Source organism: Canis lupus, chromosome 6 (assembly GCF_011100685.1).
Source record: "Canis lupus familiaris isolate Mischka breed German Shepherd chromosome 6, alternate assembly UU_Cfam_GSD_1.0, whole genome shotgun sequence".
In the NCBI taxonomy this organism is placed as follows: Eukaryota; Metazoa; Chordata; class Mammalia; order Carnivora; family Canidae; genus Canis; species Canis lupus.
This window is the reverse complement of record NC_049227.1, coordinates 42807145-42832167: the sequence shown is the minus strand read 5'-3', so window position 1 is coordinate 42832167 and position 25023 is coordinate 42807145. Positions and strand designations below refer to the sequence as shown.

Sequence of the window (25023 nt, the reverse complement as noted above, 5' to 3'; positions counted from 1 at the left end):
AGGCGTGCCCGCGGCGGGGCGGGGGGGCGGGGGCCGCGCGGCGGAGGCGCCGGGGCGGGCGCGCGTCCGCGGCGGTGATGGCGGTGCGTGAACGCGCGGCGGCAGCAATGGCCGCTCTGGAGCGGCGGGTGCCGAGTCTCGATGACTTCGCGGGACAGAGCTGGAGCTCGTGGGTGGAACGGGCCGACCTGCCCGCGGCCGACGGTGAGTGAAGCCCCCCTCGAGTCCGGGGACCCCATCACCGTCTCCCCTCCCCCCCTCCGGGCCCCCGCCGGCAGAGGGGAGCCGCCGACGGCAGCCGCCGTCCGGCTCCGCGGCCCCCCAAACAAAGGACCCGCCGGGTCCTAGTGCCCGCCCGCTCATCACCTTCGCGCCTCCGGGTCCTAGCGCCGGCCCACCGCCCGCAGCCCACCCTGCCCACCTCTGCCTCTACCGGTGCCCGGCACCTGCCCCCACGTCTGCTTGCCTTTATCTCTCTCTTCGCCTGCTGTCCTCTAGCTTCCGCCCCTCCTGCACCTGCCCAGGGCTTTCCCCGTCCGCAACAGCCCTCTCCACGTGTTTCCCACGCACCCCACTTCTGTGCCCCCCTCCCACCCCCCTTGTTCCTTCGCCTTCTGCCCCGCACCTCCTGCTCCGTTACGGCGTTTGGGCCTGCGGGTTGCAGTGCTACTGGACCCCCGCCCCCTCCGCTTTAGTTCGTCGGTCCATCCATCTATCCATCCTCCCTTCCTCCCTCCTTTCGTCCATCCATCCCTCTGTGCCTCCAACCCTCAGTCCTCTCCCGGGCCTCTTGCCCTGCCTCTTGGCTCTCTCCCCTGACACCCACCTTCTCTAGGCCCCCGAGTGCCTTTGGTAAGCTGGCTGACAGCCCCTTCTGCTGATCTTTGTCTCCTGGGCCCCAGGGGGCACCTGGCCTCGTGGCCTTTGGGGTGACAGCAGGCATCACAGCCCTGAAGAAGTTTGCAAGTGAGAAGAGGTGGAGGAGGAGACCGCATGGAGCCGTCTCTGATGACACTTGTTCTCCTCTGAGACATCCGACTCCCAGCTCAGCTCTGCCCATCACTGCATTTTAAGGGACTTAAGAGTGGGAGCTGCCCCTTGTCTCTTGCCTGCCTAACCCACTACCCCTCGTATACAGAGATTATGTAAGACTGTCAGTGAAACTTCTCATCCTAGAAAGGGGCAAATCTGTTGGTAGGTGTTAGAAGCACATCTCAGTGGAAGCCCAGGCCACCCCAGGACTGCCCCATGCTGGGTGGGCAAGGATGGGGCCATTGTCAGGGTCTGGGTGCTTTGAGAACCGGAAATGGAATCAGACGGGTTTGGTGACTCAGAATTGATTTTTTTTCCAAGGGACAGGGAGGGGGCATAGAGGAGGGAGGGGAGAGGAGTAAGGTAGGGGGATGGGGGAAAGAGCTGCTTTGCACAGCTAAGATGTTTTTGTCATCAACCCAGAAACTGAGGTAGAAGGGCAACCCTTGCCCAGAGCCCTCCTAAGGAGGGGAGGGGCTTGCATAGGTGACCAAAGGGACTTTGAGGATGCCAGAGGACCCCCCCAGCCAGACAGCAGTTTCTCTTCTCAGGATGCTCTGTGACCATCCTGTCAGCACAGGACCTCAGAAGCTGGGTGTAACTTTGTCAGTACCAGGGTAACCCAGGTGGAACAGAATAGCATTCATGGGGATGGGGACCTGGGAGGGTACCTGTTTGGCACGGCACAGAGTAGCAGAAAGGACGCATCAGAGAAATCTCCAAAGAAGGGACTTAGAGATTTGTAGTAAAATATGTTAAGGATCGTTTCCCATTTAAATGGGGAAGCGGGCCCAGAAAAGAGATCATATTTATTCACAATCGCCCAGTAGTTTGCAGTGGAGCTGGGAATCGCACCTTGGAGTGAAGGGTCCATAAGAAAGGTGACAGGATCCTTCCTAATGGGGTCAGGCCATTCCAGAGGTAGCAGGTGAAGGAAGAATGGGCACTTGAGAATGACCTGCTGAAAGGCACTGTAAGCGGTCCTGAGCACCAGATCCTGAGCACCAGAAGCGTGTTAGGGACTGTGGGCTCCTGCTGCTCTGCTGCCAGGCCGCTGCCGCTTGGGTAGGAGATGGGGCTTCTGGGGTGGAGGTGTTCCTTCTGAGCTGTGTTTCTCCTCTAGGGGCTGAGTTGGAGGAGAGTAACAAAAACACGAAGAAGTTGGATGCCATGACCCTCATTAAAGAAGGTGGGAGTTGACACACATTAGGCTGGGGCCTAGGGCAGACAGGACCACCTTCCTCTCTTCCAGCATATCCCAGGAGGTAGCTGCTTGAAGCAGCAGGCCTGGGGAGCCTCACTTTGCTAGATCTGAGTCAGCCCATTCACCTACCGCCTGTGACCTGTTGTGGGAGATCCTAATCATAGGTGATTGGGCTCACTCACCCAACAGCTCCTTCTTAGATGAATCTCTAGAAGCTGAGAGCATGCAGCATAAAGCTTGTCATGTCAGCTGGGAGGGGGAGGTGTCTTCTGCGCGGGGTGGGTGGGAGTGCTGTCTGACCTTACAGGGAAACCCCTGGGATCCCCAGCCCCAGTGATGAGGGCTTCTTCATTGCAGACATGTCCATCTTCGGGCACTGCCCTGCCCATGACGACTTCTATTTGGTTGTGTGTAACCACTGCAGCCAAGTGGTGAAGCCTCAAGCTTTCCAGAAGCACTGCGGTGAGGCGAGCCCTAGGGAGGAGACAGAGGGGACAGGGGAAGGTGGAACATGGGCCTCTGAGGAAAGGGTCAGTTGGGAGGTCATGTGGGTAGCGCGGGGAGGCCTTGGGGGGGGGGGTCAGAAGGTCCTGGGGGTGGCTTCAGAGGATCGTGGCGGGTCAGGGTGCTTGTTTGAGCAAAGTTGTAGCATCTAGGGGAATTAGTGGAAGAACTAAGAGGTTCAGCAAGGTGAGTCCTAGAATTTTGAGTCTTGAAGGCTCATGCAAGGGGAAAGAGGGCAAATTTAAAATCTTAGGCTTGGGAAATTCCAGACTTTGTATCGTGAGTCTGTGGCCAGGGTTAGGAGGTTGGGGGAGGAGCCAGTTGATACCACTCACCTTTTTTTTGTTTGTTTGTTTTTTTGTTTTGATACCACTCACCTTGATTACTCTCTCCACCTCCTGGTGACAGAAAGAAGACATGGGCCCCTCAGCAAGCTTTATGCCCGGGCCCCACCCCCACCTCCAGCCCCTGCCAGCTCTCAGAAATGCCATGTAGTGAATGGGCAGGGCCCAGCTTGTAGGGCCCCAGGTTCCACCAAAACCTCCTCCAGGGAGAAGGGCCAGGGGTCCCGGAGCCGTGGCCACCAGCCTCCTGAGAAGACACAGAAGGACAACCTCTGGTAAGGAGAGGCTGGAGACTCCCTGAGACCAACCTTGACCCTGACCCTAGCCCAGGGAGGGGTTAATACAAATGGAGGCAGCCATGGGGCAGTGGGGGCTGCTCACAGCAGGAGGCAGCCATTCTCTCTGCAGCTCCCTTCCAGGTGCTCCAAGGAATATGGGGTCCCCTTTCCCCATGTTCTGCACCCCTGCTATAGCCCACCCAAGTTCAAGGGCTGGGAAGGAGATGGCTCTGGGCTAGAGTCCAGGGCCCAGGCCCAGCCCCCCTGCCCCCCAGCCCACACCCTCTCTCCGTGTGTAGCCTTTTCGTGCCTGTGGTGAATCTGGAGAAGATGTCCAGTCTCCCGAAGCCCGATGGACATGGAATCAGGGTGGCCCCGCCCTCTGCTTTCCTCAGCCAGCCTGGTGGCCTCACCAAGGACTCCCCTGGAAAAACTCCCATGGCACCCCCTTCTAAAGAACCTCCTGGGAGAGAGAGCATCGAGATGACCCCCAGTGAGGGCCCCAGTCACCGGGCTGAAGGCAGCCCCCCTGAAAAGGAGCCTGGTGGGGCCAGGCTGACCCACAAAACCCACCGGAAGATGGCCCGTGAGTAGTCCTGGTCTTGGGAGTCAGGAAAGTAGAGTGGGGACCCCTTTGGACTGCTTAGTCCTTGGACTAGATGGAGGGGGTTCAGGAAGGAGCGGTCCTGGCCATCACTGGTTGCCAGGGTGCAGGAGCCCCTGGTCACCGCTTGATGTGGACATACACTTGAACTCCTTGCTGTCTAGGAAGCTTCTCTCCAGCCCAGGTGTCCTGCTCAAAGCTAAGGGACCTTAAGCCCAAGTGGGTGAAGGTATTCTTTCTCACCCTGGGCTGTTGACCTTTATCTCTGTCCTCAGCTAGATCCAGGGCATCAGACCCCTCCCACAGCTGGTTTCCCTGGCATCTCAGATGCCTATGGCTGCTTTTGTTTATTGATACGTGTTGCCCTGTTGTGGACTTGGAGTGTCTTCGCCAGGAGTGCCTAGGCTGGGAGTGGGGACGGGGATGGTTCTTGTGTCCAGCAGAGAGTTTCTGTCTGATGCCCAGAGGAGTTTCTCTAGAAGGCTGCAGCCCTGGACTTGAAGGCCAGAGGTTCTTCTGCCTTAGGCCCAGCTCTTCTCCCTCGGGCCTCCTGGAAATGGCCTTGGGGGGTCACGGGAACTGTTTTCCCCACAGGGAAGGAGTGCGACCTCAACAGGCAGTGTGGGGTAATAAACCCAGAGACCAAAAAGATCTGTACCCGGCTGCTGACCTGCAAGGTAATCTGAGTCCCACTGCACAGTGAGGGGGACAGCAGAGACCCGGACCCTGGGCAAGGAGAGAAACTGCAGTGTTATCCAAGATTCGGCTCAGGGCCTGGGGGTAAATTCCAGGTGAGGCTAGAGGAGAGGAAGTGCCCCCCAGGGGGCCCAGCATGGGAGCTTTAGGCAGATTGCCCCACTCCAAAGGAAGGTTCTGGGCCTGTGCAGGTGTGAAACAAAGACACACGAATACACCCAGGAACATGCGCACACGCCCCTCTGCTTGCCCAGGGGAGCGCACTGCCGCCCCGCGACACTGCTCGGCTCACACACCCTCCCTACCCTTCACCCTGCTCTATTCTAGATCCACTCGGTGCACCAGCGCCGGGAGGTCCAGGGCAGAGCCAAGGACTTTGACGTGCTAGTGGCAGAGCTGAAGGCCAATTCCCGCAAAGGGGAGTCTCCCAAAGAGAAGAGCCCAGGGCGCAAGGAGCCGGCTCTTGAGCGCCCCTCCCAGGAGCACCCCTCCTCAGGCCAGGCTGTGGCAGCGGCCGCCCCCAGCAGCACCTTCTCTGCTCGTGCCAAGCAGACCTACCCGTACTGTGCACTGCCCAGGTACGTCCAGAGTCCAGTCCCCCACCTGGGGACACTTGGCCCCAAGCCACCCGGGACCCCGGGAGAGAGGTCCAGGGAGTCTCACTCTGCCCCAGGCTGGGGGGGGGGGGGTGACACCTGGGGCCCCTGGCCATGGCGCGGAGGTGGGCGACTGCTGCTCCTCACCAAGCATACCGCCGTACCTCAGGCTCTCCGTAGGGTGCCGGTGCCCATACCCGGGATAAAACCATGTGCCCAGCTGCTTCGCACAGGCCAACACTCGTACCTGGGGAACCGAAAGGGTCAGGGTCCTGGGTGAGGCAGTCCTACCGCGTATTCATTCACTGGCCCCTTCGTGTGCAGAGGCTGCGCCGGAGCCCGGGGAGAGCCTGCCTGGCCGAAGGAGACACACACGCATCTCTGCCTGTAACACAAGGGGCAGACCCGAAACAGGCTCAGCTCACAGACAGGCTCACAGGAATATGTGATGCAAGAAGGGGGTTGAGAGAATTGACTGGGCTGACCAGAGCTGGGTGCAGTTAAACTCAGAAGATGCTCTGGAGGAGGCGAATCTGGAGCAGATTTCCCACCCCCTCCCCGCCCCTCAGGAGGCAGGGCCTGGGAAGTGAAGGGGCTGGGGAGAGGATCCCTTGGGAGCCGTGGCCCCTGACCTTTCTGGCTCCTACTCTGTGAGCTCTGTGGTTCCCTTCCTTCCTATCCTTCCTCTCTGGCTCACTGCCCAGCAGGGTGTCTGCCCTGGCTTTTTGAGCTTGGCGGGTTCAGGGACACCCCCACCCTGACCCACTCCCGTCTCATCGCCCTCACATCCCCTTTGGCCCTTCCAGGTCCCGGGCCTCCTCTGAGAGTGAGTTGGATGATGAAGGCCCCTGTGGTGGTGATGGGGACCCAGGCCTGTTCCCCTTTCCCCTGCCCCGGGGTGGGGCCCAGGCCTCCAGCGAGGAGAGTGAGGAGGAGGGGACATCTGAGGACCTCCACCTCCCCCCTGACTGCCATTATGCAACCCGGCCCCCGCGGCCACAGGCGGTAAGGACCTGGGGCAGGGACCTGGGGCGGGGGGTGGCCCAGCCCTCCTGGCCCACAGTGTGGGGAGGAGGTCAGATCCTCTGCACAGGAGCCCTCCCTGCGTCCCAGGCCCCACTAACCGTGCACCTTCCTTCTGCCTTTAGTTCTGCACCTTTGGGAGCCGGCTGGTGAGTCCAGGATGCTACGTGTTTAGCCGCCGGCTGGACCGGTTCTGCTCAGCACTGAGCTCCATGCTGGAGCGGCACCTCAGCTCTCACATGTGGAAGTGAGTCTCTCCGGCCCAGAACCACCCTCCCTAGTCCCCCGGGGCCCGGATGTACGTGGGCTTCAGAAGCCCTCGTTCTCACACACCTAGAGATGCGGTTTGGCTGTTTGGCAAGACCCCAGATAGAATGAAGGAGAGGTGGGAAGCTGACAGGCCGAGGCTGGGCTGAGGCAGGGCATGAGTGGGTGGTGGGGGAGGGAATCCCGACCCTTACCCATCGCTTCCAGTACCTTCTGGGTGACTAGGCATAGGGGACAGCCAAACTGAAATTTGAAATGAGGTTCTTAATGGGTCTCTGTAGCCCTCCATTCCTGCCTACCCGCTGTGCTTTCTTCCTGACCCTCAGTTCCACGGTCTCCCAGCAGATGGCAGCAAGGCCAGGGGCTCTGTGGGCCATTTCTAGGTGGGGCAGAGGCGGAGGTTGGTGGGGAGGTCCTCTTGTTTGCAGGGTGGCGTCACAGCGGAGCTCTTTTTGCTGCAGGAAGATCCCACCGGCAGCGGAACCTCCATCCCACCCTGTCAGCTCCCCACTCTCTGCTCCCCTGAGCCCATCCTCTACGGGCAGCTGCCCCCGCCTCCCAGGCCCACCCCCCAGACCTGCCTGCCCAGCCTCCACGTCCCCCGCCAAGGACAGCCTGGTCCCCAGCTACCCTGCCGGCTCCCCCAGTGTGGCAGCCGCCTGCAGCCAGGCAGAGTGCACGGGCGGGAGCCAGGCCATCACCTCACCACTGCCTGCCAACACGCCGTCCCCATCCTTCAGCAAACTCCCACCATCGAAGGCTAGCAAGTCATCCAAAGGCAAGGACGGGCCCGAGGCGGAGGCCCCTTCTCGAAAGCGAAAGTTATCCCCAGGCCCCACCACTTTCAAACGGACCTGCATCCTGGAGCCCTCTGGCAAAGGCAAACCCTCCGGCTGCCGAGGCCTCTCGGCCAAGACTAAAACAGCCCTGGGCGTGGGGCTTAATGGGACGGTGGGGCCAAGAGTGAAGCGGGCAGGGCCGCTGGACTGTCGGGCTTCCCCTCATCAGGCCCCTGCACCCGTCAAGGCTTCTCAGCTGGACAACCGGGGAGCGGCTGGACACCCAGCCAAGGCCCTGCCAACCAATTGCCTCTCTGAGGAGGAGGTAGCCAAGAAGCGGAAAAACCTGGCCACTTACTGCCGGCCGGTGAAGGCCAAGCACTGCCAGGCCGGCACCCCTGCCGATGCGGCCTGCCCCGTGCGCCGCAAGAAGCCGGGTCCTGCCGTGGCCTTTGAGGAGAAGTGTTCCACACTGAAGGTACCAGCCCAGCTCCCTGGAGAGCATGGGCAGGGAGAGATGAGGATGGACGAGGGTAGAGCGCACAGTGGGAGCCTGGCGCAGAGAAGGTGCTAAGGCAATGTTTGTGCGGGGAAGGGATGAAAGGGGAAGCTGAGAGAGTCCTGGGCCGCCTTCTCTAGGCAGAGGTAGGTCAGCTCTTTGAAAGGTGACCCAGCTTTTGCTTGATGGGCCCTCCCCTCTCTCTCCCTTGAGCTACGGAGAGGCTGCCTCTCCTCTGCCCCCACATCTGCTTCTGTTGTAATGAAAGGGCCACTTTTTGAATCGGCTGTTCCTCACACCAGGAACTGGAGCTCCCTCTGTCCCCGAAGGAAAGGAAGTTGGACTTCATGAACTCTGATGGGAAAGGTTTGGGCAGGGGCGTTGAACTTGGGTCCCCGAGCCATGGCCTGATAGGCTGGGTGGCAGGGTGGGTGGGCCACTCTTGTTCCTTGGTTCTGCTTCTGGGCATCAGGGCCTGGAAAGGCAGGGACACCACCCAAGTCCACGTATGCCTATGTGCCCACCTTGCACACGTGCCCACTTCCAGGATTTCAGGTGTCAGGCTAGTCCTCCAGGGTTTCTGGTAAAGCCAGCAGCCAGGTTTATGTGCCTCTTCTGGTGGGAGCCCCAGAGCAGCATGCTATGGGCTGTCTGTATGATCTCATCCTGGAGGGACTTCCTGATAGTGAGAAGGGGATGGATACTCTTCTGGTGTAGGCACGGGCCAGATGCATACCCGCTCCTCGGGCACCTGCATGAGTAGCAAGTCGGACGGTGCCCCACATGTGTGCGCATGTGCATGCGGATGTTCTCAGGCTGTCCCTGCTCGGCTGGCCTTCATCTGTCCCCTCGTCCAGCTGTCATCATCAGCTCCGCCAGGAGGAAAGCAAGCTTTAGCTCTAATGGCCCACAGTCCACTGGGTAGGAGGACTGGTAGGCCCCCAGCCTGATGGTGTCTCTTGCCTCTTGTCTTCCTGCAGTCTAAAGCCCATTAACAAGAAAGTGCCTGCCCACTGCGATGGAGCCGCCAGCACCTCCTCCCCTCCAGATCCGGGCCCCAGGCTGCTGCCGCTTTTTATAACTTTATATTATTTTTTTTAAGAAAAAAAACTCTTTAAAATACCTCAAGACTGTCTCCCTGTTCTGTTGCTGCTAAAGAAAATGTAAAAACAGAAACATAGAAAAGGAAGGAAAAGATGTAATAAAATGAGTATCCTTGCTGTCCCCATCCGCACCCCAGGAGGCGAAGATGATAGGCAGCCAGACTCCAGCTCCCAGCGCCTGCCTGCAGAAGTCTCTTATGCTCATATATTTTTGTCCTTTTAAATGGTGTGGGGATGGCTGGGATTTGTGTCCTGCGGGAGTCTTCCCTCCAGAGAGGATGATGAGGCATATGGCTCTGTGTGAGCAAGGCTCACGAGAATCTTTATCCCAGAAATGACCCTGGTCCCACTGGGAAGGGAAACTTGATGGGTGGGGAGGTGGGGGCACACCTCTGGCTCTACTCTCAGGTCTCTGCCCTGAGGGTCTGTGGGCATCAGTCTGGGCCTTCTTGCCCTCCGGCAACACTGGGCCTCCGTGCTATCTCTGAACCCATTGCCTCAGTCTCTTCCACTGTTGCTGCCCTAACCACCTCTCACTAGCAGCTTTGTTTTCTCAACCACTAGGGGAGCTCGAATGGAGTTGGTAACCGCTCTAAGGATGTCCATGATTTTCGTGGACAGCCTGTTTTGGTCTCTGTCCGAGGCCTGTGGGTTTGCCCTTCAGGAAGGGGTAGAGAGTCCCTCCCAGGTAGGCCTTAAGCTGCACCACACCTTTCTGGAGGCAGGAAGGAGAAAGGTATGATCGCTTACAAAACTTCTGGCGTGGGAGGCAGCAGGAATGTGGGAGGTCCTGGTCCCTCCGGATCACCTGGCTCCCCAGGGCTGAGCAGATGGTGTGGAGGTGGGAAGGCCTGGGGGTGCCCTAGTTCTTCCGTTTCTCTCACTGGCGACTGGCGTGCTGATAGGGGATGAGACTGTTGTTGCATCTCCCTCCTTGGGTCCTCCAAACCTGAGCTCACCAGCACCAGCTGGTTTCTTCTCCTCCAAACCTGAGCTCACCAGGCACGAGCACGATTTTTTGACCTGGTCCTTACCTTTCAGTCTCCTTGCTTTTCGGCAGGGAGGACACTTACCCCCTTTACAAGACAGAAGAAGGGACGGCGGGGGGAGGGTGTGAGCCGAGAAATTCAGAGTTTCTAGAAGACCGTTCAAAAAGCACTGGTTTCACACTCTCGGTTCAGTGCACGAAGTCGGTCATTGGGGTTTGGGTGGGATCAGTTGCCCTAAGTGTCATTTCCATAGGCTACTTGAGACGTAAGCCCTCGCGGGCAGGAAGGTACAGTGAGGCAGGGGCCGCCTGCCGTCCGGCGCCCTGGAGCCCCCGGCGCCCTGGAGCCCCCCGCGCCCTGGGGCCGGCGCGCTTTCCCCCCAGGCCCCAGGGGGCGCTGTGGGCGAGGCCGCCGTGCTGCCGCCGCGCCCGGGGGAGGGGCCTCTCCCGCCGCCGCCGCCGCCGCCGCCTCAGCGATCGCAAACCCGGAAGACGCGCCCCGGCGGCTGGGAGCGGGAGCCCGCCCGGCCATGCAGCCCCTGGAGGTGGGTCTGGTTCCCGCTCCGGCGAGGGAGCCGAGACTGAGCCTCTGGCTGCGGAGAGGCAGTGGGATCTTGGCGCACCTGGTGGCTTTGGGCTTCACCATCTTCCTGACCGCGCTGTCCCGGCCAGGCACCAGTGAGTGCGCGGGGCGGGGCCTGGCGGCCGGGGGCGGGGCCTGGCGGCCGGGGGCGGGGCCGGGGCGGGGCCGGGCGCCTCGGTCCCTGGAGGGGCCCGGCGGGGCTCAGGGCGTGGTGGGGCGGGGCCCCGCGAGCTGGCGGGGCGCTGTGGGTGCTGGGCCGCAGAGGCAGAGCCCCCCGAACTCACCGGTTCAGCAGAAGCGGAGCCCCTCGTGGAGGATACAAGGAGGCCAAGGGCCAGTGTAGGGCCGAGCTGAGCTGGAGCTGCGGGAGGGGGAGCCCAGGCCAGACCTGGTGGATGGTTCCCCCTTGGTTGCTCACCGTAAGCCCCACTGGCAGCTCCACTTCGCACGAGTTGCTGATTGGGGCGGCAGCAGGGCGCCGACCTTCCCCGTAGCCGGAGTCTCGGGCTCCCGCCAGCCGCAGGGCAGAAACCTGGCGCCCGGCTGTCAGTCTGTTCTCTTTGATTCCTAGGTCTTTTCTCCTGGCACCCTGTATTCATGGCCTTGGCGGTGAGTTTGGGCTTCCTTTCTGCCCCTGATTTGCTTGGTATGCCCCTAGGGAAGCATCCAGCCTTCCTAAGGCCCAGAGACCAGGGGGAGAGGATGAGGGCCCCATCTTCCCCTGCAGCTTATGGTTGGGAGACATGGAAGGCTGGGCTGTAGTTAGTGTCCGTGGCTGAGGGGAGTTGGGAGGCCGTGGAAGACGTTTCTTCTCCTCTAAGACCTGAAAGGAGGAAGTAGAAGTGGTGTCCAGTCACCTGCCCCCACCCCCAACTCCAGCCCCACGAAGTTCAGGAGGAGGTTTAACACTTGCTAAAAATTTGCTTAACATGGGTCAGGAAATGGGAGCCCCGCCTGTGGAGGAGGTGGGCATGGCTGTGGCCTGAAGGAGGACCTCACTCAGCTGTCCATTCCTGCCTGTGCTCAGACGCTGACCCTGACCCGAGGCAGGAGGTCCTGGGGGAGTTCTTTAGGCTCCCTGCTGAGGAGTGTGGAGGAGTGCAAGCACGACCTCCTCCTAGGCCTCCAGGCCGGGCCTGCACTCACTGGCCCTCTCCTGTGTTCACAGTTCTGCCTCTGCATGGCTGAGGCCATCCTGCTCTTCTCGCCTGAACACTCTCTGTTCTTCTTCTGCTCCCGAAAGGCCCGGATCCGACTCCACTGGGCGGGACAGACCCTAGCCATCCTCTGTGCGGCCCTGGGCCTGGGCTTCATCATCCTCAGCAGGGCCCGCAGTGAGCTGCCCCACCTGGCGTCCTGGCACAGCTGGGCGGGGGTGGTGACGCTGCTGGCCACGGGTGGGCAGGCGCTGTGCGGGTCCTGCCTTCTCTGTCCCCGAGCAGCCGGGGTGTCCAGGGTGGCTCGCCTCAAACTCTACCATCTTACTTGTGGACTGGTGGTCTACCTGACGGCTACGGTCACGGTGCTCCTGGGCATGTACTCAGTGTGGTTCCAGGCCCAGATCAAAGGTACAGCCTGGTACCTGTGCCTGGCACTGCCCCTCTATCCTGCCCTGGTGATCATGCACCAGATCTCCAGCTCCTACTTGCCAAAGAAGAAAATGGAAATGTGAGTTTCTCCAAACTCTGAATGCAGGTGGGACACTTGCCTTGGACTTAAAGGTTCCCATTGGTGCGCTTCAGGGGATCCACTTCAGAAGTGGTAGGGTTTTTGTACCTCTTAGCTGGGCCAGGGGCTGCAGAAACCCAAACTGCTGTTGCTGATGGTGACTCCGATGGGGAAATCTGCTGGGTGCCCATAGAAGGTGATGGGGGGGCTTGCTCCTGAAGCCTCTACTCTTGTTGGGAGACAGAAGTGTCGGGTGGTGGTAGTGTTGGGTGTTCGCAGTCATTTCTTGCCTGTGTGGCTGATGGGCGGTTGGGTTCCAGTAATTTATGAACAATAGCAGTAGTACTTTGGGTAGAGTATGGAGAGAGACCACGGGTTATGGTTCTTGTAGGCTCTACTGGGCAGCCTTAGGCAAGTCACATGTCTTGGGACCGGTTTCTGCATCCGTGTCGCAGGTGAGTGTTTCTAAACAATCTCCAACATTCAGTGTCTGTCAGATGGATGCCACAGAACACTCTTCCTGCTCTGGACCATGGGCTGGACCACTAAGCAGACTCAGGATGTTATTGTCACATTCATTATCCCCCTGTCCCTCATGGCCCTCCAGGAATAATCTGCTGATTGGGCTCCTGGACCTAGGGCACAGGGGGTCAGGCACTGTGGAGAGAAGGGTCCCAGATGAGGCTCTCTTGAACTCCAAGACTTTAATAAAGGCACTAAAGTCACTTTAAAGCTTTTGAAGGAGCAGAAGGGCGTTAGCCTCAGCAAGCCTGTGGCTCCGGGCAGGGCTTCTCAGCTCAGTTGAGAACTTCCTTCGCCCCACCTCAGATTCTGGACTTGAGGACTGCAGCACATGGGGCGGTGCCTTTCCCTGCCATGTGTTCTGGGTTGCATAGTAGTCCTGAGCATCTCGTAGCCATCCTTAGGCTCGGGCTCTTGCCTTAGCACGTAGCTCTGTGGAGGTATTCCAAAGCTTTTAGAACAAAATAAAAGCTAAAGAAGTGGGGTAGGGCTTTTCTGATCGAGGAAAAACAAAGTCTCCCTGGTTCCCCTTCTCAGCCAAGCTTTTCTCAGTTGCTGTCTCTTTTCAGCTCTTTGGCCCAGGAGGGGGCTAAGTGTGGTGCCAGCTGGCAAAAAATAAAAGCGCTGGGCCCTCTTGCCTGCAGAGACCCTTCCTTGTTCCAAACTGAAGGTAGTTCCCCAGCTGCCCTCAGTGGTGAGCTGGATGCCAGACTGGTTTGGTTGGGGAGATGCACCGCCGTAGATTGTGGCAAGGATTGAAGACTGCCACACCAGGAAAGCTGGTGTTGAGGCAGGTAGACAGCTCAATGGAAGCTCTGGGAGGCCTGGGTGTTGGGGCTGGAGCTCCTGGTCCCAGGAGCAGGGCAGGTGTTCCTAGGTGGCAGTAATTTCGATGTCTTAGGTCCTCCTAAGATTTAAGACCTCCGTCTCTGAGTGGCTCAGAAACCAGGAGGTTGGTATGGTTTAACAATCCGGCACTGGGAACTGCAAGGACAGAAGTATCCTCTGAGTGGATCTCACTGGGTCAGATGGCATCTTCCAGGGGCATGTAAAGGGGGTCTCTGCTCTTCAGGTGATTACACCTGTCTCACTGTCACCTCTCCGCTCTCAGGCTACCCAGTGTGGTCTAAACTTGGGAGAGGTAGTTTCTGGGGCTGCCTGAAGGGCATTCTTATCCAGGGTCACTTTGCTCAGGGACTCCCGTCTCCCCCCCCATTGCAGCCAGTGCTGGGAGTGTCACTGTCTCCAGCAGGGCGTCAGGTCCGGGTGAGGTTCACCAGCTTTTGCGAGCCGGGCAGCCAGCGCCACAGAGCCCAGCCTGCCGGAGGTGTTGGCTGCTGCCAGGTGGTGCGGGGGCCGCGGCGGGCGGCGGGCTGACAGCCGGTGGTTTGCGTGGGCTGTGCCAGCTGATGTCTATTCCCAGCCCTGGGAGGAAGGGGGACGTCATTTATGTTCTGCAGGAGGAAGGGGGCCCCAGCTGTCACCTCTCTGACCGGGAGGCCTGGGGGGCAGGGGCACAGGGCCAGGAGGGGCACAGGTGGTCTTCTGCCGAGCCTGTCTGACTGCAGTAGACAGAGCAGGTCACCAGGAGGAGCCCTTCTTCCCGGTCGGCCAGCCTGGGGGGTACTTCCCGCCCCCCTCCTCTGCGTCTCTCCCTGCATCACCACCTGCCCTCCCATCCTGAGGCAGCAGCTGGACAACCATTAGACCTTGGCGCCAGGGCACTCTTCCTCCAGCTGGGATCTGGGTGGCTGCCTGCTGCACAGCCCCTGGCTTGTGTGGTTTCCTCCTCCCTACGCCCTGTTCCCACCTCCCTGTCTCTCCCCATCTGGGATGTTAGCTGGGCTCCTCAGCAGTGAGGCAGAGGCTCTGGGGTGAAGGAGCAAATGGCTGCCCTTTTGCCCTTGTTCCCTGACTAGGGAAAGCTGCTAGTAGTCAGCCTGTTTTGCCTTTAAAAAAAAAAAAAAAAAGGCCGGGGTGCTCACATTAAAAAAAAAAAAATTGCATGTCATTTGCACAGATTTGCATATCAGGCTCACTAAGACTTGATTCCAAATATGATTATGTTTCAAACTCAACCTTGAGGACATTAGAAATGTAGATGTTTTTTGTAACCAAATCCAAATGGTAACAGGATTATCGTCCTGGGTTCAGACCCTCCCCCCATCTTCCCGGAACCACTCCTTGCCTTGAGCCCCACCGTAGCTGGGGTTGGTGTTGAATGGCAGGAGCTCTGTGTCTGGGGAAGTCTTCCAGCCTCACCTTCTTGGCTGCTACGCTGCAGCAAAGGTCGGTTACCGGGTCCCTTGCTGGCCCGTTCCTCCTCTCCGTGCCACCCCAGGGGGCCGACTGCCCAGCCCATCCCGACACTGGCCTGTACCTTCTTCCTCATTGTCCTCACCCTTCCACCCCCGTGCATGGCTGCTCTGGGTCTTGTTTTTCAAACCTCACTGTGGGAGATCTAGGCATCCTCCCCGAGCCAGCTGGCTGCTGTGCCAAGGCCTGTTCAGAGTTAATAATAATCATTAGCTGCACAGGGGCCTTTCAGTTCCAGAGCTCTAGGCACTTGCAGGCTGAGTCAGCCACTCCCCCCCCCCCCCCCCCCGCCGGAGTGTAACAGAATGGGGAGGGGCAGGGGGGTCGGAGGCTCACTTCCTAGCCATGGCTTGAGGCTGCTGTCCTCTGGGAGTGGGGCCCGAGCACCCTCTGAGTAAATCACTAAGGTCTTTTCACCTGACAAAAGTCAAGACGTGGGGAACAAAGCGTAGGCTCCACTGAGAATAGCAGTGGCAGCTGTTGACTCTGAACCGCTAGCATGCTGTCCTTCTCTTACCTGTCTTGACTTCTAGAGGACACCCCTGCTCCTGATGCCCCAATCTCAGCATTTCTGGGGGCCCTTTGCAGGCTTAGGGAGCAGGGAGGCTTCTGGGTTAGTGCTCTGTTACCCTTGTATCTGGTTGACCTAAGAGCCTGTGAATCAGGCAGCACAAAGTGCATTGTCCTGGGAGCCAGGAGAGCTGAAGCCTGGGTTTGTTCAGCTCCTCACAAGGGTGTGGCCAAAGGCAAACCACTTACTGCTCCACCCACCTACCTCACAGGGATGTTGTGAGGGTCAGAGGAGAGAATGCATGTTAACAAGGGATTGCAGAGTCCAAAGCATTAAACAAATGTAAACAGCTGTGTTGAGAAGTATGTTCTTGTCCTTGACTCTCTTTTACTCAGCGTGGCTCTGGGTTTGACGCTTCTTTTAGGGAAGCAATCGACAGTTACGGAAAATGATGCTGAGGGGACCCAACTCTGAGAGGTTGTGTTGTCGGCCGTTGTAAGAGAACACACACTTCCTCCTTCTAGATGCAAGGTCAGCTGTCACTCACTGTTAGGAATGCCATCAAGGTTATGACCCTAGCGAAGCCAGCCCTGGGTGCTGCCCACCCAGTGGTTTCCAGGCATGGGGCTGATTATAAATCTGGAGATCAGCACAGTTGTCCCTTCATCCAGCCCAAAGTTCATGGAGCAGGTCACAAGTCTGCCTAAATCTCTCCTACCTAATTCTGCACTTCGGAAGGAAAAGTGGAGCAGACAGGCCAGGAAGGCAGGAGCAACAGTAATGGACACAACACTGCCACCCTGACCCTCTGGTTTCCCCTGTAGCCTCAGGCTGAGCAAGGCCTGCATCGGGCCCTCATGCCAGGCACTGGAGGTGGAGAGCTGCGACACATGGCCCCCAGCTCCTTCACAGGCTTCTCTCCTTGGAGTAGGATCTGTCCCTTCCTCCTTAAAGGACTTCATTGGAATTAAAACACACACACACACACCAAGAAAACAGTTCTATTTAAATGTTAAATTAGGGGAAGGATACTTTCCATTCCATTTGAGAACTGCCAGCAGCCCACCCGGAGTGCACACCGAGAGGTAGGTAGCACAGCAGTGCAGAGGCTTCGGTATTCAGTTTTTTATCGTTTCTTTTCTAACCTGGGATCCAGCAACGAGACATTAGTCAGCTGTTGTGGGCATAGCCTGGCATTTCTCCCCAACATGGGCACAGAGAAGACATAGGTGACAGACGGAACGACAGGGCCCCAGAACTGCCCTAAGGGGCGGCTTGAAGGAGACAGTTCCCAGCTCTGGGCTAAGCTTAAAGCAAACCCAGAATACCTCCAATAAGGCAGCCTTCCCTCTGCCCATCCACCCAGAAAGCTTAGCTAGTCACCAGTGTGCGGGGACTAAGAGCCCCAGTTTTTAATCTTCCTGCTATTGTCAGAATTTCCCAGAGGATTTTTTTTAACCTCCGCTATAGATCAAAGAGCTACTTCAGGCCATTCTGTGGTACCAGAGGATTCAACTCTTGGGTCTCACCGAGTATACATGAGGGGCCCCCAGCACCCCTCTCTTTAAAGCAGCTAGTGAGTTCTCTTGGCACGCTTTCTAAGGATGCCCAGGACTGAGCTGGGCCTTTCCAGCTGGACCCCACCAAAAATAAACTGGCCAAGGGAGGGAGCAGCGGAAAGTGAGAGGAAAGCAGCACGGAGTTCTGCCCAGGTATGGCACTCCTCACCCTATGTGCATGTTTGCACACCTACACATGCATGTGTATACACACACCCCTAACTTTGGGGCCAAGGACTCTCACCTTCTGTATGCCTGTGCCAGGAAGTCTCCCTGCAGGGTTCCATGTCCTGGCTCACAGAAGGGTGGTTCTCAGGCCACAGTTCCACACCCTCTAAGTTTCTGGGACAGTAACTGGACATAGACTGGAAGACCTCAGGGCTGGTCTGTGCATCTTTACCACTTGGTATTTCCTGCCCAACAGCATGGAAGCCTGATGAAGGGGCTTGATGTGGCAGCTGCTTTTTAGCCTTCCTCTCGAGCCCCGGGAGGGGGAGCATGGGCTCACTGCCGCCAGACCAGAAAAGCCAACCTTCCTAAGGCAAAGGTCTGAACTGTCCCTATGATTTGGATGGGGAAAGGAGCTTGGTTTCCTGGGAGACCAAGGTAAGTGGTATAAGAAGTACAACTGCAGAGGGGAAGGAGGTGAGAAGTCAAGAGGGAGACTAGGCTGGCCGGTGCAACTGAACTCTCAACTTCGGTTCTACAAGGCAACAAACAGTACGATCAGCCTCCTCCAGTCCTCCAAAATGCCACATAAGAGGAGCTAAGGAGAGAGCTGCGAGACATGACCGACAACATCGCATGTCTTGACCAGAATCTTAGAGAACTTCTTGTGGTTTGGGGGCTGAGATGCAGCCATGCACTTCTCCGGCGTAATGGGAGAAAGGAGCACGAGGACTTTGCAGGCTCAGAGACAGGGCTTGGCACAGGCCATGATGGCAGAAACACCAGCAGTCTTCCCAGACCCATTCTCTTTGCCAGCATCCTCTTCTTGGCCAACATCAGCCACAGCAAAAGCTGCTTTGAAAAAATGAAAAACTGCTACAAGACTATGGGGGCACTCTGGCATCAACATCTGTGATTTCACGGACTGCTAAGGTTGATCTGTCTGATGTGTCTGGAGTAAGGTATCTCCATCCTCTCACCACTTTGGTGGTTCCTCACAGAGAGAACAAAACTTTTCCAGACAGAGGAGGGCTGCCCTTTGGTCAAGATTTTACCAATTTAGCAAATCAGGTAATGATTCAAATTCTGGGTTTTCTTTTTTTCCTTATACCATTTCCTCTCCCCTCTTGGAATCTACCATGACAGTCCCCTTCCAGAAGTACCAAGACAGTAGCCAAAGAATATGCATGTTCAGAGTTTAGTAGAATCCAGTCCAATTTCTGATAGGCTGTGTCTGTACCAAGAAGGTGGGGGGTTGCATTTCTTTCTTTGCAATGCCTAGGACACATTAAAGTGTCAATGAATAGTAACCTGCCTATTCAATGAATATGCTTTTAGCCAAACTAAGATAGTTACCATTTACAGTATGATAAAAATACAGGTAATAATCAAAATACTGAAACTGAGCTAGCTACTTTCCACCAATTCTTTTAATCCAGTGCAAGCGTTTTTCCATAGCACAGTTAGTAGGCTTCATCTAGACTTTTAAGAGAACTCTGTGGGGAGGCAGATCTTCCTCCCCAGGGATCCAGAAAGACTTCATTATCTACAGGGAGTAGCCACAGGTTAAGGAATTTCTAAACTCTCTCCTGCTACAGCATCAGTAACATTTCTTTTGAGAATCTATCAGGTTGGGAAACTATCCTTTGCTGGTTAAAACCAGCCCACAGCTGGGTTTTGTATGGTCTGTGAGCTAATAAGAGTTCTTACATTTTTAAATTGTTGAAAAAACTCAAAAGCCATGTTAAAATGATATGAAATTCGAATTTTAATGTCTGTAAATAAAGTTTTACTGGAACAGGGCCACAATCATCAGTTTATATACTGTCTGGGGCAGCCTTCCTGCTCCCATGGCACGGCTAAGCAGCTGTAACGGAGTGTTCATGGCCTGCAGAGCCTACCGTATTTACTCTCAGGTCAAAGTTCCTTGACCCTGGTCTATTTTCATGCCTGGATGTGGATTCTACTCTTGCCTTTATAACAGCATTTAGGTATCCTCTCCTTAGGGCACACACTTATGAGGTACAGCGAGCCCCACCCACAGGCTGAAAAGAAAGATAAACCAGTCACAGACTGCCAGAACAGAGACTCAAGCCAGGTTTAATGATCATAGTCTAGTTTTCAGAGCCCAGAGGCTCCAAGATTTGCCAGCCTGGGTGTACATAAGTGCGAGGGGCAGGGTCCTGGACACAGGAAGGCCTGCTTGCTTTGCCAGCAGGGCCACAAGGAAGTACAGAGGTAAGAACACACAGAAAATTGGAATCAGTTGGCTTTACTGTCCCCAGGTGGGGTGTACCCTCTCCAGGCCCCTTCCTAGGAGCCCCATAAATACAGGCAAAGAAAAAAAAGATCACAAATAATCACACAGACAGATTGTAGAGCCCTGTCATATTCTGTCTCCAGGGACACCTGCTTCCTGGGAGACATGTCTGGTTTATGGGTGCAGGGTGGAAGAAGGGAGGGAGTGATTTCTCAGCCTTCTCTTATAACCAGAACTGGCAGTTTCCTACACAACGTTCTCGTGAGCTTATATAGGCTGAGTACCTAATCCCCCATGTGGAAAGCTTACCTTTGGGTTCTACCAACTGAAACCATGGGAAGAGGCCAATCAGTTCAGTCTCTTGGTGGGGCAGCCAGACATATCTACCAGTCTTTCAAACAAGGAGGCTACTTCATGGATATAGTAGGGAGACTTAGAGCCTCAGGGTCTTTTCTTATTCCCTGAACTGGGTAGTACTTCTGAAGAAAAAGGCCTTCCTAGTCCTCAGGAGCTCCGAATGTTCTAGAAGGCCAATTTCATTTGACATTTATTTTAAAGATTGTCAAAGCCCTAGCTGGTGCCTAGTGGGGAACTACAGAGAGATGAGATTTTCCCAGGTTCCCTAGTAAGTCTGAGGAGGGTGGCCTGGTTACTATAGCTCCAGTGACAAATCCTCAGAAGTCTCTGGAATATACAACAAGACAACTTTTCCTTCATGCCCCTGTCTTTCCAGGGCAGCTAACACAGGAAGAATAACTTCTAGCTGCTTGTTCCCCTGCCAGTTTCCTTCTGGGTCCATCACTGACCCAGTTCTCCATTTATTTCTCATATATATTACCTTCTATCCAAAGGAGGTTTCTGAGGGGTCTGAAGACCTGGCCAGTCCCCCATCATCCCTTTTCCTCAGGTCTTCAACCTGTGGTTCTCCTAACTCCAGCCTTTGCAGAGAAGTTATTCAGTGCCAGGGAGATGCTAGGTAAAGCTTCAGGGAGTTTGGAAACGAAAAGTACAAGAGTTTGTATCTGGGGAGCCTGGCGTAGTCACTGTCTCTCCTATAGGGCAAGAAAGTTGTCTGCACAAAGCTGTGCTCATAGATGGAACCCACTGTGACAGGGGAAATTAGTGGGGACTAAAGAGTCACTGTCCTGATGGAAGTCAAGGTGCTAGTGTGCATGCACACCTAGAAGCATGCATACCTAGGAGCATGCAAGTACTTGAGGGAAATGCTGCACCTCTTGACAAATGAGGTTACTAATAAAGGATGGACAGCAGTCTTGACATCCCAGGAACAGACAAGGGAAGATGGTGAGTTCCAGTCCCCTTTCCCAATCTTAATAGGCAGCGGGAGTCAGGCCCTCCTAGCAAGCATCCCTCACCTGTAGGGAGAGGACACCTCTTGGAACCTTAAAGAGCAGGTCAGAAAGCTAGAAGATCTGGAGAACTTCCAATGGACAGGGAGCTTGGTTGGGAGAAGGGGAGACACTGAAAAAGACCAACGTCAGAGAACATTTTCACCTTTGCTCCTCTCATCCCCTTGCCAGAGCTTGGAGCACCCAGGTATCTCCCTGGACCTGCGGTATAGTCAAAGGGTGCAGTCATCTCTGTGCCCAGAGTATTCCACAACCCTGGATGGAATGGAATGTTGGGCCTGTTCTTAAGCTCCTCTGGCCTGACCACCCCAACAGCACAAACCTCTGGCTGAGAGGGCTGCCGGCAGCAGAACTTCCCTTCTGAAAGTTTAGTGCCACTGTCTCTGCTACAAGACTGCCTGGAACCTTGTGGAGAGGGGCCGAGCTCTAAGCTGCACTCCAACTTGCCATGCTGGGGCAGAGACCACCACCCAATTCCAACCCCTTGGATGATGAAATCCCATGCTTCAGCTTTGCAGCAGGATGAGACCTAAGAGGGGACCAAGGCTGCTTTGCCAACATAGAGAAGACACATAACTGGTCCCCTCCGTCCCCAAGCCCAGTCTAACGCAGCTGGGGCCAGACCTTCCAGGGTTCCTCCATTTGCAGAGCAGCATATCAGGGAAAACTCAATCCCACCTGAGCTTGCTAAGAAGCTGAGAGAAGAGATGGCATCAGGGAATCTGGTAGGCCCAGCTGGACGCTACATAACAGAGGCTGATTTGCCCTCCTCCTCCTCCCACTGCTGACGTGGCCCCACATCCCGGGTCTGAGGCAAGCATCCATAAAAGCTCTGCCTTCAGCAGCCCCCACCCTGGTCTGACACATAGGCGCTGGGAACCAAATGCTAACTAACCAAGGATTTCACCAACCGGAGAATTAGCAAATCTGGAGTTTATCCCCCATCTACAAGTTTTGTGCTGGCACCTATGCCGTGACATAGACCCCTCAGTTCATGCTGTCTCCCTCTGGGTCACTGGTTCCAGGGCTTGGCACAGATACCACACCTCACATTGTTGCCATATCTGATAGGCAACAGGCCAGGCTCCCGCAAAGATCCATCCATCCAGGACTCGTTGGGAAAGAGGCATTGGTGGGAAATCACGACAGCTTTGGGGAGCGTTATTGATTGAGGTCTCAGCCTTTTCCCGATTCATTTTGCCAAAGGCTTTTCCAATTTCCCCGGCTGTGAAGTGTGACTTCCTGGCCAAAGAAGATACTACAGCTCTTCCCCAGGGTGGCTCCCGTGGAAGATCCACCCCCCAGCACACACATCACAGGTGTGGGTGGGCAGAGATAGCAAAAAAAATTTTTCCCCCAAAATGATTTTCTCTTAAGGAGCTAAGGATGACCTCGAAAAAGTTTAGGGAATCTGCTCTTCCCCCCACCCCTTCCTCATTCCCACCCAACTCAGACATGCTCCTCTTCCTCTACCAGGTTGAGAATTCCCAGGGCTTTGGGTAAGGGGGTAGCACTTGCCTGAGGATTAGTATATCCATATGGAAAGTCGTGGCGGCCACACCGTGGTTGAGGTCTTGCTAGCTATGGTACCCGTGACCAATTCCCTCAAGGTCGGGGGAACCCACTCCCTTGGGCAGCCAGCTCTCTCTTCCATCCCCTCATATCCTTCAGGGGTGCATTACCTCTCCTGGGGCGGAATCTCCCCACCAACCCATCCTGCTCACACCACAATGGGTGTATCAGAGAAGACCGAGCTGACCGACTCCGGATCCGACATCCTCCGAGGGCCCTTGCCTGTTGCCTCGGGCACAGGCAGGGTGTTGCCTGGCTTGAGCTTGCCGTTTTGACCCTGTCCGGGACCAGCAGGTTCCAGGAAGGCCACCCGCCGGTCAAAACCATCATCCTTGTCCCCACCAGCCATGGGATCGTGGTTGGGTGTGGTACTAAGCATGGACGAACTGAGGCTGTCTCCTTGATGGCTGGACGGTTTCTCGACACCCCGGCACCAGCATCGGCAAGGGGTAAGGTACAGGTATATGAGGACCAGGACCACACTGAGGATACAGCCCACTAGGGTGGTATAGGCTGTGTTGAGGGTGTCATGGTGGCCGTGCAGGGTGAAATTATACACTTTCAACTCCACAGACAGTGTCTCATTGAAAGCCTCCCCCATGGCGTAGCAGGTATACACACCCCCATCCTCAACCTGCACCTGCTGGAAATGAAGACTGCCATCCTTGGACACTGTCACTGTGCTGTTGGCCACCTCATCTAACACCCGTTCATTGCTTGGTGTCACCCACACCTTGGTCATCCCCTGCTGCTTGGTGTCACACTTGATGGTCAAGGTGTCACCCAGGTGCGCTTCCCAGGCCCGCTCCTTGTACTCGCTGCAGTTGAGAAAACTCAGGTTGAAGACATTGTGCAGCTTCTTGGAGCTCATGCAGTACAGGTCCTCCTGGAAGTCCATCACGGAGCTCAGCTGCCGGTACTGCCAGTGTGAAAACAGCTGGTAGAGCTCACAGTCGCAGTGCAGGGGGTTGTTATGGAGGTACAGCCCATTCTTGATCCAGGCGGGCAGCTTCTGCAGGTCGGGCAACGGTAAGTTCTTCAGCTTGTTGGAGGACAGGTCCAGGAGAGTTAGTTTGGGTAGCTTGGCTCCTTCCTTGACCAGTTCCAGAGGGAAGCGGGAAATCTGGTTCTGGCTCAAGTAGAGTTTCTGTAGCTGGGCCATGTCATCGAAGGCGCAGCGGTCCACTGCCATGATGTGGTTATTGTAGAGCAGCAGCACCTCCAGCGCCTGCAGTTCGCTGAACAGGAACTCGTCCAGTGTTCGCAGCTGGTTGGAGGAGAGGTCCAGGTAGCGCAGGTTGGGCACTGGGGAAAAGGCCTCGGAGGAGATGAAATTCAGGTGGTTGTGGCTCAGGAGCAGGGACTGCAGGTGGATCAGGCGTGTGGGGGTCCACTCGGCCCGCAGGCGGCTCAGGTTGTTGTGGCTGAGGTCTAACAGCGCGGTGTAGCTGGGTAAGGAGTGGGGAACGTTGGGCAGCTGCTGCTTGGAGCAGCTGAGGATGTTGCTGGCGCACAGGCAGGCAGCAGGACAGCTAACCACAGGACGGCCGGCCCTGGCCACCTCGAAAGAGGAGCGGGAACAAGGACAGCAGCAGGAGCCAGAGGCCTCGAGGGTCACGCTGGGGTTGCATAGTGTCACTGGGAAGGGCGAGGAAGGCCACTAGGAAGATCTGGGAGAGTCACCCGGGCATGTTCTGGTGGGATAAGGAAGGGTCACTTTCACTGCAGGCTTAAGGGAGACAGTGGCGGGTGTGGGGCCACGAGGGCTCGCGAAGGTAGCACTGACCCCCCCTCGCTCCCCCCCCCCCCGTCACATTCCCCCTCCCCCTCTACGTGGGGCTCGAAGGGAAAGGAGCCGCGGGGCTCCCAAGCGCTGCGCAGGCGGTGGGCTCCCAACGGAGCCGAGAGGCGGGCGCCGGGCCTCCGGGCTGGGGTCCCAGGGCTGCGGGGCGGGGGGCGGGGGGGGCGCCTCGACCGCGGGGTCAGCGGGGTCAGGGGTCCGCGGGGCGCCGGCTGGGCGGGGAGGGCCGCTCCCGGGGCTGGGGTCCCCGGGGCCTGCGCGGCGGGCACCCCGGGGCCGCTGGTCACCGCACCTGCTCGCAAGGACGCGTCTCAGCCCATGGCGGGTCCGGGAGCTCCGTCGCGGCCTCCGCCCGCGGCGCCTCACCCGCCGGCCTGTCGCGGCGCCCGCCTCCCGCAGCGGCCCGCGCTCGGCCCCATCGCCTCCGGGCGCCGGCCGGCTCCGCGCCGCCTCGCCCGCTGCACCCGCAGGGCCCGCCGCCCCCCACCCCCCGCCTCCGGGGCCGCGGGGCCGGCGTGGAGCCGAGCGGGCAGCCGGCCGGGAGCGGGAGGCGCCGCGAGCCGAGCCGAGGAGCGGCGTGGGGGCAGCGAGCACCGCGCGCGCGCCCGTCGCAGCCGCCGGAGCCTCGGGGCGCGTGCGCGGCGGGGGCGGGGCGCACGTGCGTGTGTTTGTGTCGGAGCCGAGCGGCCGCGCGCCGGTGCCCCTCCCCCGGGCGCGGGGGGCGCGGGGGGCGCGGGGGCCGCAGGGCGCGGGGGGGGGGCGCGGGGGCGGGGGTC

At 57.4% G+C, this 25023-nt stretch overlaps 3 protein-coding genes and 1 long non-coding RNA gene across 9 annotated transcripts; 2 read left to right on the top strand and 2 right to left on the bottom strand.

The window, feature by feature from the left end:
* Positions 1–47: 47 nt before the first annotated feature.
* ATXN7L2 (ataxin 7 like 2) lies at positions 48–8967 on the top strand. Of its 5 annotated transcripts, none has more exons than XM_038541074.1 (12): positions 48–204; positions 2156–2221; positions 2594–2698; positions 3149–3359; positions 3758–3948; positions 4561–4643; positions 4990–5240; positions 6065–6263; positions 6407–6528; positions 7010–7805; positions 8129–8192; positions 8807–8967. In XM_038541074.1, exons 1-12 carry the CDS (start codon positions 78–80, stop codon positions 8809–8811), a joined length of 2220 nt encoding a protein of 739 aa, XP_038397002.1. In that variant the 5' UTR covers positions 48–77; the 3' UTR covers positions 8812–8967. The 5 variants fall into 5 exon arrangements, with proteins under 5 accessions (XP_038397002.1, XP_038397000.1, XP_038397001.1 ...); XM_038541072.1 differs by having other exon boundaries at positions 3662–3948; positions 8807–8959; XM_038541075.1 differs by lacking the exon at positions 48–204 and adding an exon at positions 369–1194 and having other exon boundaries at positions 3662–3948; positions 8807–8959.
* Positions 1373–14103, bottom strand: LOC111096351. Of its 2 annotated transcripts, XR_005361035.1 has the most exons (5): positions 10785–14102; positions 6383–6791; positions 5506–5643; positions 3118–3331; positions 1373–2710 (listed from the first exon to the last, which is right to left on the bottom strand). It is a non-coding gene; the product is annotated as an uncharacterized LOC111096351 (long non-coding RNA). The 2 variants fall into 2 exon arrangements; XR_005361036.1 differs by lacking the exon at positions 3118–3331 and having other exon boundaries at positions 1375–2710; positions 10785–14103.
* Positions 10363–15882, top strand: CYB561D1 (cytochrome b561 family member D1). Its single transcript, XM_038541078.1, has 3 exons — positions 10363–10595; positions 11072–11109; positions 11669–15882. Exons 1-3 carry the CDS (start codon positions 10448–10450, stop codon positions 12170–12172), a joined length of 690 nt encoding a protein of 229 aa, XP_038397006.1. The 5' UTR covers positions 10363–10447; the 3' UTR covers positions 12173–15882.
* Positions 15883–16516: 634 nt separating this feature from the next.
* AMIGO1 (adhesion molecule with Ig like domain 1) lies at positions 16517–24077 on the bottom strand. The gene is given in 2 exon segments (XM_038541077.1): positions 16517–24013; positions 24015–24077. Coding segments are annotated over 2 exon segments (1482 nt in total). The 3' UTR covers positions 16517–22594.
* Between the last annotated feature and the right edge of the window lie 946 nt (positions 24078–25023).

Coding starts and splice junctions, on each gene's coding strand:
- ATXN7L2 (XM_038541072.1), top strand. CDS start 78: ATGGCGGTGCGTGAACGCGCGGCGGCAGCAATGGCCGCTCTGGAGCGG. Junction 205..2,155: donor CGACCTGCCCGCGGCCGACG/GTGAGTGAAGCC, acceptor TTTCTCCTCTAG/GGGCTGAGTTGGAGGAGAGT. Junction 2,222..2,593: donor CATGACCCTCATTAAAGAAG/GTGGGAGTTGAC, acceptor TCTTCATTGCAG/ACATGTCCATCTTCGGGCAC.
- CYB561D1 (XM_038541078.1), top strand. CDS start 10,448: ATGCAGCCCCTGGAGGTGGGTCTGGTTCCCGCTCCGGCGAGGGAGCCG. Junction 10,596..11,071: donor GCTGTCCCGGCCAGGCACCA/GTGAGTGCGCGG, acceptor TTTGATTCCTAG/GTCTTTTCTCCTGGCACCCT. Junction 11,110..11,668: donor CTGTATTCATGGCCTTGGCG/GTGAGTTTGGGC, acceptor CTGTGTTCACAG/TTCTGCCTCTGCATGGCTGA.